At 39.4% G+C, this 14,033-nt stretch overlaps 1 protein-coding gene across 3 annotated transcripts in view; it reads left to right on the plus strand.

The window, feature by feature from the left end:
• SDK1 (sidekick cell adhesion molecule 1) overlaps positions 1 to 14,033 on the plus strand; it is a 382,780-nt gene that overhangs the window by 100,812 nt on the left and 267,935 nt on the right. For all 3 annotated transcript variants that reach the window (XM_088063904.1, XM_014252723.2, XM_088063906.1), the window contains exons 2-3: positions 6,220 to 6,379; positions 11,794 to 11,900. In XM_088063904.1, coding sequence (XP_087920030.1) covers positions 6,220 to 6,379; positions 11,794 to 11,900 — 267 coding nt within the window. The remainder of the gene's footprint in view (positions 1 to 6,219; positions 6,380 to 11,793; positions 11,901 to 14,033) is intronic.

Consider the following 14,033-nt stretch of genomic DNA (forward strand, 5'->3'; position numbering starts at 1 on the left):
ATATTTTAATGAAATATTCACTGTGATGCATCAGTCCTTTGCAATCGAGGTTTAGAATGAGGTAGTAAAATACAATTTAAATTTAATTGTTGCACTTGGTGATTTATGTCACACTTCCAACCACAAAAATTTGAATCTCAAAGATCCAATATTTTGGGTAAAATAGACTTCCTGCAAATCAATACAGTTAAAGTGACTGAATTCTCTAATGTATGTTTGACATTGTTGACAGTTTATGAATAGATCATATACTAACTTCCCCAGCATCTCACCAATGCACTTTAGAAGGTTTGAATTCAAAAGAAGATTGATTCAAATATATCTGAGTTCAATCTGACTTTCTGGTACATTTCCCAGGATTTACTGTGTTATAATTCCAAATTCATATGCCATATAATCTATTGAAATTCATTTCCACAAGAGAATACAACTTGCATCCAGAGCTAGCACATGTATGCATGTATATCAGAAACTCTAAGATTAGAAAACTGAGATAGCAAGCCTAAAGGATCCTTTTGAAAAGGAAACAGAGAAAAATCTTTTCCATATTCAACTTGGGAATAAGAAGAAAAGCCATTTTCCCAGGTGGTTGCAGTTACTTGCTGTCAGAGCAGAGCAGCTCGTGCTTGACTGTTTGTGCCCACAGCTGAACTTCAGTCTGGTCTTGAAGGGGGTTTTGTTGTCCATAGTTGCAGCAGTTTCTGTGGATTACTGAAAATATTCTTCCTGTCTCTAGTTTGGGTTTCCTGACTCCAGTTGCCATTTTACCTACTCTTCTGTATTACACATTCAGTGCCCAGACTGACCTTTTGGGATACTCTTTCCATGGCAGTCATCTTTTACCCACCTGATGGTGGCTCACATCTCCTTTCCTGGGAGGCACTGAGAGTAAAAACATTTCTGTATAGCTGATCTTCTCCTGGGCTGATTATTCAGCCTCTGCCTCATTTTTCTGGAGAATTCCTCAGAGATTATTCTGTTCTTTATTTTCCAGTGTCTGTTGATGGTAGCTTTAGAAGCATATGAAGAAACAGTAAATGTGCATCATGTTTTGACTGGAGATTAATAAGCTAAAATCAATAGAGGTGTGCTACTTAATAAAACCATTGTGTTTTTCTTTTGAGTTTGAAAAATATCTCAGTCAAAACTCTCTTTTCAATATTGAACCTGTAGGGCCAACTGAGCAATGGAAAGGCAGCTGCTCACCTGGTATTTGTTTAGTGATTGAGCTGTATTTGCTCTGAATTGCTCATTTATGTGCAGGTTGATCTACTTTTAATATTCAGTATTAGCTCACCTAAAAATGACGTAAAAGTGGAGATGCGTACAAAGACGAATCGTGGCACTGTCCCCAGCGTCTTTCAATCTGCTCTCAGCACTCCCCGCATTTTCCTTCCTCTGAGTGCTCAGCACCACAAACTGTTCTTTTCAGGAAGTGGGCACCTGATTTTACCTGTAATTGTTGGTTACAACATTTCTGGAGAAGGAAAAGCTGAGATTTGAAAAGGGTTGTTGCAGTGGGTTTTACTGATGAGGGTGATGTGGTACTTCTCTGGACTACTGTAACTTTCCTTTTCTCCACAGGGTAGAGGTTCTCAAGATCAAATTGTGTCTTTAATTAAAATTTATTAATTCCCAAGAGATGGGACTGTGCTACTGCTTTCAAGATCTTGTAAGACCTTGTAGTAACTGAAAGATCTATTTAAGCTGACTTTGCTTTGTGTGTTTTACAAATGTAAGCTCTTCAAGGGCTAAGAATCATTAGCTGAGCCTTGTTAATTTGTTTGTTAGAGGAAGTGTTTGAGGTCCTTGAGGTGGTGCTCCTGTTTCTGTAGTCACGTTCACTCATGCAATCCTTATGAGGCTGGGATTCCTTGGGTATTTAATAATTCCCAGTAGCTCTCCAGCCAGGTCTTTTCCTCTTGCAGGTCCCATTTGTAAATCTTTTGCCTGAACATGATTTTCAGAGAGAATGGAGCACGAGGGAGCTTTCAGCTCTCCTGAGGTGAATCTCATCTGCCAGCGCTGAGGACAAGCCCAGGGTAGAGGGCAGTTGCACCCAGCGCCATTTGGTATTTAAATGTCAGCATTAGTCCAAGAAAAACTGTCTGGGTGTTGTTGAATTTAGTCCTGCATCTTTATTTTGAGGTAAAATCCATCTAAAGCTGTGTGCATTTACCAAAGAAAGAAACTGGACAGGCCAACCCAGCAGTGCAGTGAAACAGGCAGTTTGGAGGTGCAGAAAAGCAAGGCAGAAATGCTGTGGAGCAAATTTCCAGATAATTTTGGCATATTCAATCCTAGTTCTTCTTGAGATTTACATAAAAATAAATCTGCAGCATCCTTTTAAGGACACAAGTTGGGATGTTGGCGAGTTTGGTAAGCAGACTTAATGAAAATTTACTGAAGCTGTAAATACACATGTGCCAACAGATTGGCACCTTATCCCTTTGCTCCTTCTTGCAACTCAAAAAGTTCTTCAATTACTATTACTTTCATTTTTAAATCAGAATCACTGAAGAACCAGAGATGCTGGCAGTATTAACACATTTAGAAAAAGTAACAGTGTATAGCATAAGTGCTTGCTTAATTTTTTTTTTTTTTTTTTTAAGGCAGAAAAGTATTCTGGCCAAGAATAATAATTGCAGTATTTTATTATTTTTGGTTTTAGGATTCAGATAGTCTTTTCATTAGTATTTTGCTCCATTCTTGAAGAGTATAAAACAAAAAATACTTTCCTGGCTTCTAAACCCTTGGTTGGCCAAGGTTTCCTCCTGGTGAACCCTTTCTGTAGTTAATTACTGAGTGCAAGTATCTCCTACCTATTAACAGCCCCTTGTGTCTTCCATCCCTCAGCCAGTTATTTCTTTCCCACAACCCTTCTGAGATGGTTTTGATTTTTTTCCCTGCCAATTTTCCTGTTTCCCTGGGATGCTCTATAACAACCAAACCTTTCTTTGCAGGTTGAGGTTTAAATTCTGCTTTCTGTTACAGCTTAAAGCTGTACATAAAGCCCAGGGTACAGCCCTGGTTTGATCCTGAGCCTGAGGTGTGAGCAGCTCTGCGCTGCAGAAATACCAACGTCATCAAAGCTGCCTCTCTGCAAGGACTTTTTGCTCTGTATTTTATTTTCATTTCTGCTTCCAGTGAATATTTAGTGAGCTCTGATTGCATAATTGAATTTGATAAACTGATGTTATATGATTGATGAGAAAGTCAGGAATAAAGGATTAGAAGATAAAATTACTTCAAGGGTTTAAGTAAATCTTCCAGAGAGCCAGGGTAATTTATAAAGCATGCTATACTCTTTATAAAAATATTCCCGTAGGGCTATTAAATTTTAGCTTCTTACAGAACTGGATTGAGTTTTGAGAATCATTTTCATGTAATAACAACTTGATTGTGATGCTTTAAATGGGAGATGGCTCTGAGTGGGCTGCAGCATCACTGGGTTTGGAATATTTAAGTAGGAAATGTAGGGCTGAATGACTGACTTGTGGGCAGCACTTTGTCTTCCAAATGCTTCATTTTTTTCTTGGAAAGACTAACTTGGTAAGTTAGGAGTAAGTGAATAATTCAGAGTAAGTAATGAAGGAGGTTGTGCTGCTGAGTCTGTAAATCATTGAAAACAAGGATCAACAAATGACTTGGTTTGGTGCAGACACCACTTCTACTGAGCTCTCCCTCAGTGACTAAACTTTATTTGCGAAGGAATGGTTTAGGGAACTCATTCCAGGAGCCTCTGTATGTGAGCAGGTAAATGTTGTTTTCAGGAGACTCAGCACTAATCATTTCACTTTACCAACTGGGCTCTGTTATCTTCCCCTGAACACCAGCATGGCTCCCAGCTGCTGCTTTTCCATCTCCAGAGGAAGCCTGACACCTTTAATCTTACCAGGGTAGAATGTCTGAGAGTCCCTTGGGAGACTCCCCAAAATACCTTTGACAGGATTTAACATTTTCTCACTTGTTTAGAAATACCTTTGTAAAAATTTGCTTTTCACTCTGGGTAAACTAACTGTATTTCACAGGAACATCCTCTAACTCCAACTTAAATTTTTCTTTATAACATTTAAAGTATTGGTTGGTTTTACTAGTTAGGAAACAATGAGAATTGGGATGATTTCACAGTAATTGTAGTCATTAAAACAACAGCTAAAGAGAAGTTTTGCAGAATATATTTTCAGTCATGTAATAGTGTGGAGAAGTGTAAAAACTCTCCTTGGCTTGTCTGGGAATATCTGCTAGTTTGGAACTGTTCCAATTTTCTCATATGTTGAATTGTTGTAGCTTCTTATATAGCCAATTTAGAAAAGATAGTGCTGATGTGCACTCATCATAAATCAGTTTGTTTGAAAGACAGGTTGTTTAAAATGCTACAAATCAGAAAAGTGCCCTACCCCAAATACAGTTTTTAATTCAGTTTGTTAGCTTGGATTTTGTGTGATAGTTTATAAGCATTGCTTTAAGACTATGTGTTTTTTCTTTCTGCATAAATGCTTTGTGTTCTTGAAGTTAAATTCTAAAAACTCAGGAGGCAGTTTGTCAATCCAAATCATCAGATGGGTGGGGGGAGCTGTGGCTGATTGATAGCCCATTCCAGGAGATATTTGGCACCAGTGGGCCTGGGGCTCTGTAGCCACACTCAGCCGGAGCCCCACTCTGCCCTGCGACCCTTCAATGACAACGAGTCTGTGCTGCCATGAGCTCTGCAGGCAGAAAAACCCCCTGAGCAGAGGCAAAGTGAAAGATAAAGGCTTGGAGACTCTGACATCCCCAGGCTGGGCTGTGAACCCCAGTAGAACACCAGGGCCATGGGAAACCACCACCAGCACCCCTTGCCCCAAGCTCCTGGGGCTGTCCTGGGGATGTCACTGATTCTGGGACCTGTGGATTCAAAAATTCCAGCCAGCCTTGAACAGCACATGTGGGCATTTCACTCCAAACTGTAAAAAATAGGTTAAACTCTTTAAACAGAAAGTATAAAATAGCCTGAGCTTGTGTAAAAATAAATGTTTAAAGGAAGGTTTGAAGTTTAACTGAACCATTACTTGCATTGGGACAACATTTGTGTATCTTGGGGTTTTTTCTGTACTTTATATAGAAACTACATACACACCCTGCACACTTTAAAGAAGAGCTCAGTATTGTCTACTTATTCAGTTTTATTAATATTTTATATTAAATCTCTGACTTTGAATGTAAATCCTGTGTTTTATATGTAATCATAAAATCCTGGAAGTATTCCAGGCCACGCTGGATGGAGTTACCTGGTCTAGTGGAAGGTGTCCCTGCCCATGGCAGGGGTGGGAACTGGACGAGTTGTAACATCCCTTCCAATCCAGGCCATTCTGTGTTAACTTTGCTTATAGAAGGTATTTGTATGCTTCTAAAATTAAGCCTATAGCTCCTCTACAGTTACAAGTAGAAATTCAACACGTAAAGTGTGGAAACACCTCATCTTCCAGAGGTGACTGGGGTAGATCTCCCCAGTCTGAGGTCTGGACTCATAATCAATCTGTATTTGGGCAGAGCTTTGGCAATTTACCCATGAAGAATTTTGCTGCGTGGAGTGTTTTATTTGTGATACACAAGAGTTTGAGTGATCCTTGCGTATTACTGAAGTACCCTAATTCAAAAATCTGTTAGTGGCTTCAGGTAATATAATTTAACACATTTTGGCTGGCAAGAACATTGAAAAATACATTAAACTTGTGAGGCCTTTTTTCCTAAATTCTTTTCCCTATCAAGAATCTTCATTTACCCTGAGACTTCTCCTGCTGTGATAATCATTTCTATCCAAGATTACTCTTCTGGTTTCTATTCGAGAAATAAAAAAATAAAAAAAAGAAAAAGAAAAAAAAGAAGAAAAAGGCTTTGAGTGAATTTAATCCTCAGAAAGGAGAAGGGGGGGGGGGGACAAAATCCAATAGGGCTGTTCACTGCCGCAGCAAACAATGTTGGAATTCTCATCTGGAGAAAGAGTAAACACGGACAAAAACTTGTCTGAGTGGGCAAGGACAAAGTTTATCAAGATCTTGGTAATTCTGCCCCTAAAGATAAAGTTTAGTTAGGAATGTACCAGTGCAAGCTTTAACTGAATCATGTTGTTTCTTGTTTTACCATGACCATGTTGAGAAGAAATTAGCTAAATATCAGTAGTTTTTCCTATATTTTCTTAAATAGCCTCCAAACCCATTTTTTTCCTTTGTATTTCAGGGGATGTTGCACCATTCTTCAAGACAGAGCCAGGCTTGCCCCAGATCCACCTGGAAGGAAACCGACTGGTCCTTACGTGCCTTGCGGAAGGCAGCTGGCCCTTGGAATTCAAGTGGTTGCACAACGACAGTGAAATAACCTCCTACTCCAGTGAATACAAGTAAATAACATCCATATAATCACCTTCTGCAAGTGGAATTGCAAAAAACAACCCCAAACCAAACCCCACCCCCTCAGTTTCCCAATGCCTCAAAATGCTTTGTAGATACAGACACAGGGACTTGGGGGTTTCTGATGAAAGAAGATTGGGTTTTGTAAACACAAGATGAGATTCCTTTGCTAAAAATGAGATTTGATGGTTCAAAATGTGGTTCCTAACATGGAATTTTTAAGTACCAACAGTGCCTTTTGCTGGAGATGTAACTTTTACCTGTGTTTGTGATAAATAGGAGACACATTCCTTAGCTAAATGTTACATATGATGTGTGAACTCATCCTTGAACAGAGCTGAGCTCACTGGGACTGTCCGTCTCCATCAGATCTAGAGGAATGTGGTCTGTCTTAAATTCCACACAAAACTTTCTGTTTCAATTCTAAGAATTCCAAAACAGAGCTGATAGTTTAACAAATGGCCCTTTAATGATTGTGCAGTTTCCCCCCAGGACTTCCCTCCTGCCTCCCTCCCCATCCCACAGACATTCCATCAAACAGGAGAAAAACCACAATGGCACATGGCTGGCCAAGTATCAACCTGCCACACAGACAAGTTTTGTCTACTTTTCCCTAATGTGGGAGGATTGACTGGGTTTTCTCCATGCAAACGGAAATTTCTGTACCTTTACGGAAATTTAATTTTTATGCAAATTATTTGGTGATTTCAGGTTTTGTAGAATTTGCCAGATGAGTTCAGATGTTGTGAGGGGTGGGTATGTGACAGAGAGAACCCAGGTACAGCACCTGTACCTTTTGCAAATCAAGCTAAATACTGCATTTTTGGGACACAAGGCTTAAGGTAGGGAAAAGTTTTGCTCTGGTATTGCATCACAATAGATAGAAATTGCAATACAAGTTGGTATGCAGATAACACAGATAATGATATAAAGTTCTATAGTTACACAAGGTAAGCCATAACTACTTTTCTCAAAGATTTTCAAAACTGTAACGTAGCTCTGGTTCTTCTTTTGATATTTACATTTACAGAGTCTTAGGGGAAAAAATTCCCTTAATTTACTTTATAAAACTTTTGGGGGTCATTTAGCATTTCAAGTATTTAGCAATTGATTAAACCAAATCATTTAGTTCTGTATGAAGTTACCTAGAAAAGCAAGACTTGATTTGGATGAGCCCTCTTAGTCCCCACATCTATTCATGGTTGCTGCTTTCAAGCCTTTGGGATGTGGATTACGAGCCACATGCACATAAAGAGGAGATTTGTGAATGCTTTCTAGAAAATGAAAATAGCTCTAATAGCACAACAAATCACAGAATGTTGGAGCATGGCTTTGTGCAAATGACACTTGTTTTGATCCACAACAGCAGAGTCTGTTGTAGTGGCTGGGTAGAAGGAGCTGAAAGCAGCCCTTGACCATGTGCGATGCTGAGAGAGTGGGAGGAAAAATGGTGTGGGAGGACAAACACATGAACATGGAATGAACAGCAAGCAATGAAAGGTTAGAACTCCAGCCCTGCAGGTGTGCAAGGCACTGGGAGATGACATTTCATGGTATTAGGAGAAACCTGAGTAAGAATGTGTGACATTTTGAAATAAGACCAAAGTGCCATGGTATTTCTTAAACAAGTGGACATCCTAATACAAAATTGGAATTTTACTATGTATGGCAGTGTGAGTCAGTTATTGGAGCACCTCTCCCAAGCTGTGTGTGCACATACCTGCAGTCAGCACCTTGTTTCTTATATTGCATTTAATTTGTTCTTGTGAATGTCAGGTCATGATTCAAACCATATTTATTAATTCTGCATTTTTTATATTGTTCATATTTCTATTTCTTATTAAAAGATCTGGCGCAGAGGAAGCTGCTGGTTTATGATAATAAAATAATATTGTTAGAAAATATTAATTTAGAAATTGCATCCCTAGTGCTGCACCACAGTCAGAGATCAGGTACACAGGATTTTGATTCTACAGAAATGCAGAGCTTTAAGCTTTCAAAAAATGGCTTAGGTGCATTAGGATGAATGAAAGCAAGGAAAAGATATGCTTAGACATAAAAATTCCAGTTACAAAATGTAACCTTTGACCCAGTAACAGTTTGCTGTGCAGTTCTCTTGGGTAAATAGTCTGTTTAAATGCACGAATCTTCCCTGAGTAAGTGACTTCTGCTGCAATTTGAATCATCAATCAAAGATTTTTTGGTAATTGATATTACTTAGTGTGTCTCAGTTAAAGTAATGTCTATATTGTAACAGGCTGAAAATATATTATTATAACAGCCCAAGTGAGTAAAGAACTAATTGGAGTCTTTGCATTGTGACATTGGTGACCCTGAGTGAGCAGCTTCTCTTTGTCTAACGAAGCTGGTTGTGTGCACAGCATGGCTTTTCCAGTGACTGTGCATACACTGCTCTGTGTTAAGAATTTATAAAACAACCTTATAAATTCTTTGTGATCTGAGATCCATGTTATCAAAACAAATCAATGCTGCTGGCCGCAGGAGCAATTTTGGTCATGTCTGTAAGTTAAGAGACTTTACTGTTCAGGCAGTCTTTTTTCTGTTTTCTTTTTTTTCCCCCCTTTGTTTTCTTTTGAATTAAGTTCTGGACCAGGTGTGTCTGTCATATTTGCTTTTGTGGCCTGAAGATATTTATTTACTGGAATTTAAGAAACTAAGGTCATGTCAAAGCAGCCATACACTTTCAACCAAATTACTTAAAATTATCTGATTATTACGTTTTTAACATTGGACAGATTTCAAATTTGCTTCTGTGTTCTAAAAGTTATATCAGTTGATCCATAAGTCTTTTGTCAAAAAGCTTGAGTAGATAAAAAGTAACATGAATATCTAATAAAATGCATTTAGCTTTAATTCTGTATCCATAATTGTGACTATTAAATCCCGTAGCCTATAGCTACCCTTTTAACTCTTAGGGCATTTAAAATTAAAATGAGGGTTTAAATTTTAGATTAGGAGTGAACTGTAAGTGTTGGCTGGGATTTCTCCTTAGGTGGCTGATGCCACTCCCTGCTGGAGCTCTTTGCAGAGCGGCGATGGAGCACATCATGCTTCGGGAGACTCCCCTTGAAGCTTCTCTTTTCTGCTTGTCACTTCCCATCTCTCTGCAGGAACTTCCCAAATGCCAGGTTCTGCTTGGCTGTGCCATTCAAAATGAGGGAAAAGTCAGGGCTGACTTTCCAAAGTCCTTGCAGACATCCCCAGGAACCTCAAGGAGCCTCCTGGAATCTCTAGAACGGGAAGATCTGTCTTCAAAGTTTGCGCGTAGACAAAAATAAAGCAAAATTCTGTTTTTTCACTGTAAGGAATTGTATTAACCTTTGATTTCAGTTTCTTCTGGGGAAGAAAGTCTTATTTACAACTTAGAAAGCCTATTTATATCCCTTCTTGCAGGTCAGAAAACAAGTGGAATGGGAAAAACATAGCACAAAAAGCAGTATCGAGGCTGTTAGCTCAATAGAAAAGTAGGTTTTAAAACAATAATAAGATGTATGAGGTGCATAAAGACTGTTTAAAATTGTAAACACAGAATCAGAAATTCAATTCATATTTATCCCTTGCCCAGGTTTGCAATTTTTAAGTTAGTCTTAAACAGTATTAGCACATGTCCTATCTCTTTTTTCCCCTTTTGTTATTTAATTCTTCTAATTTTGCTTGCTGTACCTGCACATTATACCCAGTAGGTCCACAGAGAATCCAGCTGCTAGAGGTTTTGGCTGCCTTGGAATTTCCAAGGTAGATGGGATTTTCACTGTAAATTTTTAAAAGATTTTCATTTCTGCAGGCAACATGTTAAGAATGTTTCTTGCTGAAACTTTAATAAGTCAGAAAAGAAAACCAAAGTAGGACACTTCTGATCTAATTGATTTGTTTTGTCCTGGTGGCAGCAAAACTAACTCTGCATTACTGTCCTAGTAGAGATGAATACTCAGGAAAGAGGCCTTTAATTTGGGCTTTATTTAATAGACAAGGCATTAGCCAAGCAGGACACTAAATCTTTATGGGACAAAGAAAGATTGTTAACATATAAATGTTGGGTAAAAAGAACTGTAAAAATTAATTTTCAGTATTTGTCAGAATCGTCAGTTCATTTTTTTTATAATGATGTTTTATAACAATCTTCTGCCTGCAAGAGAAGATGGAGAAGGAAATGATTTTGTAAGGAGCTTGAGAAGCCTTCTGTCCTATTGATTTCTATCCTCTGCCTTGTATTTTCACCTGTTCTCGCACTCCATTCCCCATGGTGAGGCTCGTCAGGCAAGAGGAAACAACATTCCTGCTTCAGGGTCACTATTTTTGTTATTTGTGAGTCCCATAAAGAGCACAGGTTGGAATCTTCCTTTTCTTCCTGGTGCCAGCTGCCACAGCCACGGATGGGAATGTGCTGGTGGCTCCTGGGAGGTCACAGGAGTCCCAGCTCATATCCATGGGCAGCCAGGGACTCCTGGAATCCCAGGGATGTCTGAAGCTCGCTTATGGTGTTGGGCTCTGGTTTAGTCCCCTGTTTTTGGTGGTTTAACCCATTTGCTGGGGTGTATTTTGTGATGACACCAGAATCTTCTGCCTCTTTTGTTTTACGCTGCCTGATCCCATTCAGGCATTAAGCTCTGCACATGGGCGTGTACAATATATTTGAGTCTAAGAAGAAATGTTTTCTTTTAGAGGAATTAAATTTTGAAGATTAAAATTCAGCAGTTTTCCTTTTCCTTATCTTCCATAAAGACTTTCATTAATCCTGCCATAATATCTCCTGAAGGTGACTGGGGGAATATGCGCTTGTGATTAATGTTTGTTTAATGCAGGATTATCTCTATTATTCATGTGTTTTATTCCCATTAAAACTCTGCCTATCAGCTCATTTTCATGTTGAGCAATCAGATGTAGCTGAATGAAGAAGATGAGATTAGTGGACTGAGTGGTTGTTTGAAGGGCAGAGCAAACACAAAGTGCAGCACACGGTGGCACTTCCAGGATTCCTCTGAGTTTCAGTGGTCACACAGGGGAGCTTTCATTGGAAAGCTTTGATACTTCTTGCAAGTCCTCCTAATACCTACACTTAAGTCTTCTTGTGGTTCCTCTGAACTAATTACCTGCTTTGCCTTATGAATAAAGGTAGAGAAAACGAGGGGGAAAAAAATAAGTCTGTCTTTCATGTGAATTTTTGATATACTTGGCATTTATCATATTCAGAACTGAAGACTGAAAGGTATTTCGTGCATTTCATGTCAGCTGTTTTTTAAAAATCTGTATATAACAGACAATATTGTAACCAAAGACCTGAGATCACACAAGAATGCTGTTTGTAAGAGGAAATACAACAAGCATTTAAGACAAAGTGTAAACCAGGAAGAAGTGCTCTCTAATTGTGCCTTTTTCCCTGCAGGTACATCATCCCAGCTCTGCAGAGGGCTGATGCTGGCTTCTACCAGTGCATCGTGAGGAACAGGATGGGGGCACTGCTGCAGAGGAGATCTCAAGTTCAAGTGGCATGTATGTCTGAGTGGGGGTCACTCTGTGACTCATTAGCTTCTTTTTGGGTAAAAACCCAGATGTATGATAACATTTGTAATTCTGAACAGGTGTTAGACATCAGGTTTAACAAATTTTTAAATTACTGCTTCACAAGAAGTTTCATGTTTTAGTTATCATCTGGAAGCAGCTCAGAGCAGGGCAACACTGAGTCTTGGAGCTGTTCAAAGCCATGAAAATGAGATTGTTTGGAGATATCTGTAGCATGAGAGAACTGTTACACCTTATGGAATTAAGGAAGGTCACTCACAAAACTATCAAAACATCAACAGGTATAGAGGAAAGCAGCAGCATCTGAAAGGAAATGGGATGGTGGGGTAGCACCAGGAAGATTTCACATTGTAATCCCTGTGGTACAAAATCAGCAGTTTTACAAAAAAACTTTAAAATTCTGTTCTTAACTCCTTTCTGAAGCAAATCCCCCCAGTGTTTCCCCTCTTCAGTTTGGACTTTGCAGAATTTTTGAAATTCAGCTGCCATTTGGAAAGGTTAAGTTCATTTTCTCAGGTGTTTGTGCTAATGAATGTGATATAAGAAATGATCACATACTCTTGATTTCCTTTTTCGCAGTTAACATATAGAAAATACAGTTAAAGTAACTTTTTTAGAAATAGTAATAAAATTGGGCCTAATTCTTTTTCCAAAGTAAAAGCATAGAAGAAATTTAAAAAGAGACAGATTTGTGTGCTGTGCCTAAGTCTCATACATGGATCAAATTTCTCCTCATCAGGGTCAGTAACTGGAAATTCAGTAGCAGTAAATGTCACTGGATAAGCAGAATTTAGAGAAATTGAATTATTTATTAAATACCGAATTTGAAGGAACTGATTCAAGTTAATCAGTATGTCAGTGAGGGAAATCACATGGAATTTCCTGTGTTTTAGAATAAAACCAGTTGCAAATGGTATCATGTAAGCTTTGGTATCATGTTCATCAGTTTACTGCATTACAGTAGATTTTGTTGCTATATATGTAATGTCAGTAATATCAGTAATTTGATGTTTGGTCTCCCTATTGTTTCAGAGCTGCTGGGAACTAAAGTAAAAATAAACTGTTGCTAAAATAGGGTTTTCCTTCCCTGACCTCTGCCAGCCCTTGTGCCCCTGCTGTCCACTGGCCATGGGCTCACTCTGACCTGGCTCAGACCCTTGCAAGTATTTTTCCAAATGCTCCTCTGCAGTTTTAGTGAATTCTGTCAGGTCACAGAGGCTCTACTGAAAGCTGCTGTGAGCGAACATAACTTTGACTGATGTGTGGGGCGAGCAGGGGGTTTAGCAGGGGAAGGGGAGGGTGAGATGCCTCTCCTTGTGCAGCACTGAGCCTTTGGAGGAGCCTGGATGCCTCTGGAGCTGCATCTCCAGATGTGATTTCAGGGGACAAAGGCTTTGGCAGCAGCTGCAGGGAAAATGTGCCCATTCCCTCCTGCATCCCACTAATCATTCCCATTCCTGCATGGCAGTGGAGCTCTCTCTGCTTTAGGCTCAGCAGAAAAACATCTTTGAGCAGCTGTGGGCTGGGAGACTTCTCCAAAATTTCTAAGAGAGCAACAGTTCTTTTGTTGGGCTGCTAAAGTTCTGTCCCAACTCCTCCCTGTCCAGCTCCATACCCAGCTGTGCGAGCAGTTGTACTGGCACGGGCAGGGAGCAATTCCTGAGGAAGTCCTGGTGGGAACAATAGTAAAAAGGAGACTGCTTCTCCTTGATGGTACTGCTGCTGAAGAATGCTGTCTCCTGAAATGACAGCTGTATTCCCCTCTGAATGGGGGGAAGGTTTGCAGTGCAGAATTTTGTCTCTCCAAGCTGGTTTGTGTGTGTTTGGATGTTCTGGAGAGAGTAAGAAGTGCAATTGTTTTCTTCAGTTTTAGTTTTCTTCCCATTTAATTTGTAGATCTGCATTGCTGAATGAGGCTAAAAGGCTCTCTCTTAAATCTGTCTGAATTAAGCAGTCTATGTATTAATTCACTTATTCATTTATTTTCATTGATAAAGACACTGAGGCAAAGCAAACCAGATCCTGTGTGGCGTGGGAGATCCTTGGTCTTGAGCCTTTGTGGCATAAATGGCTTCTGTAGTGAAACTGCCAGTCAGATTTGTA

This window comes from Pseudopodoces humilis, chromosome 18 (genome assembly GCF_049639895.1).
Source record: "Pseudopodoces humilis isolate 2021_Gansu_Grassland_sample_001 chromosome 18, ASM4963989v1, whole genome shotgun sequence".
NCBI classification, from domain to species: Eukaryota; Metazoa; Chordata; class Aves; order Passeriformes; family Paridae; genus Pseudopodoces; species Pseudopodoces humilis.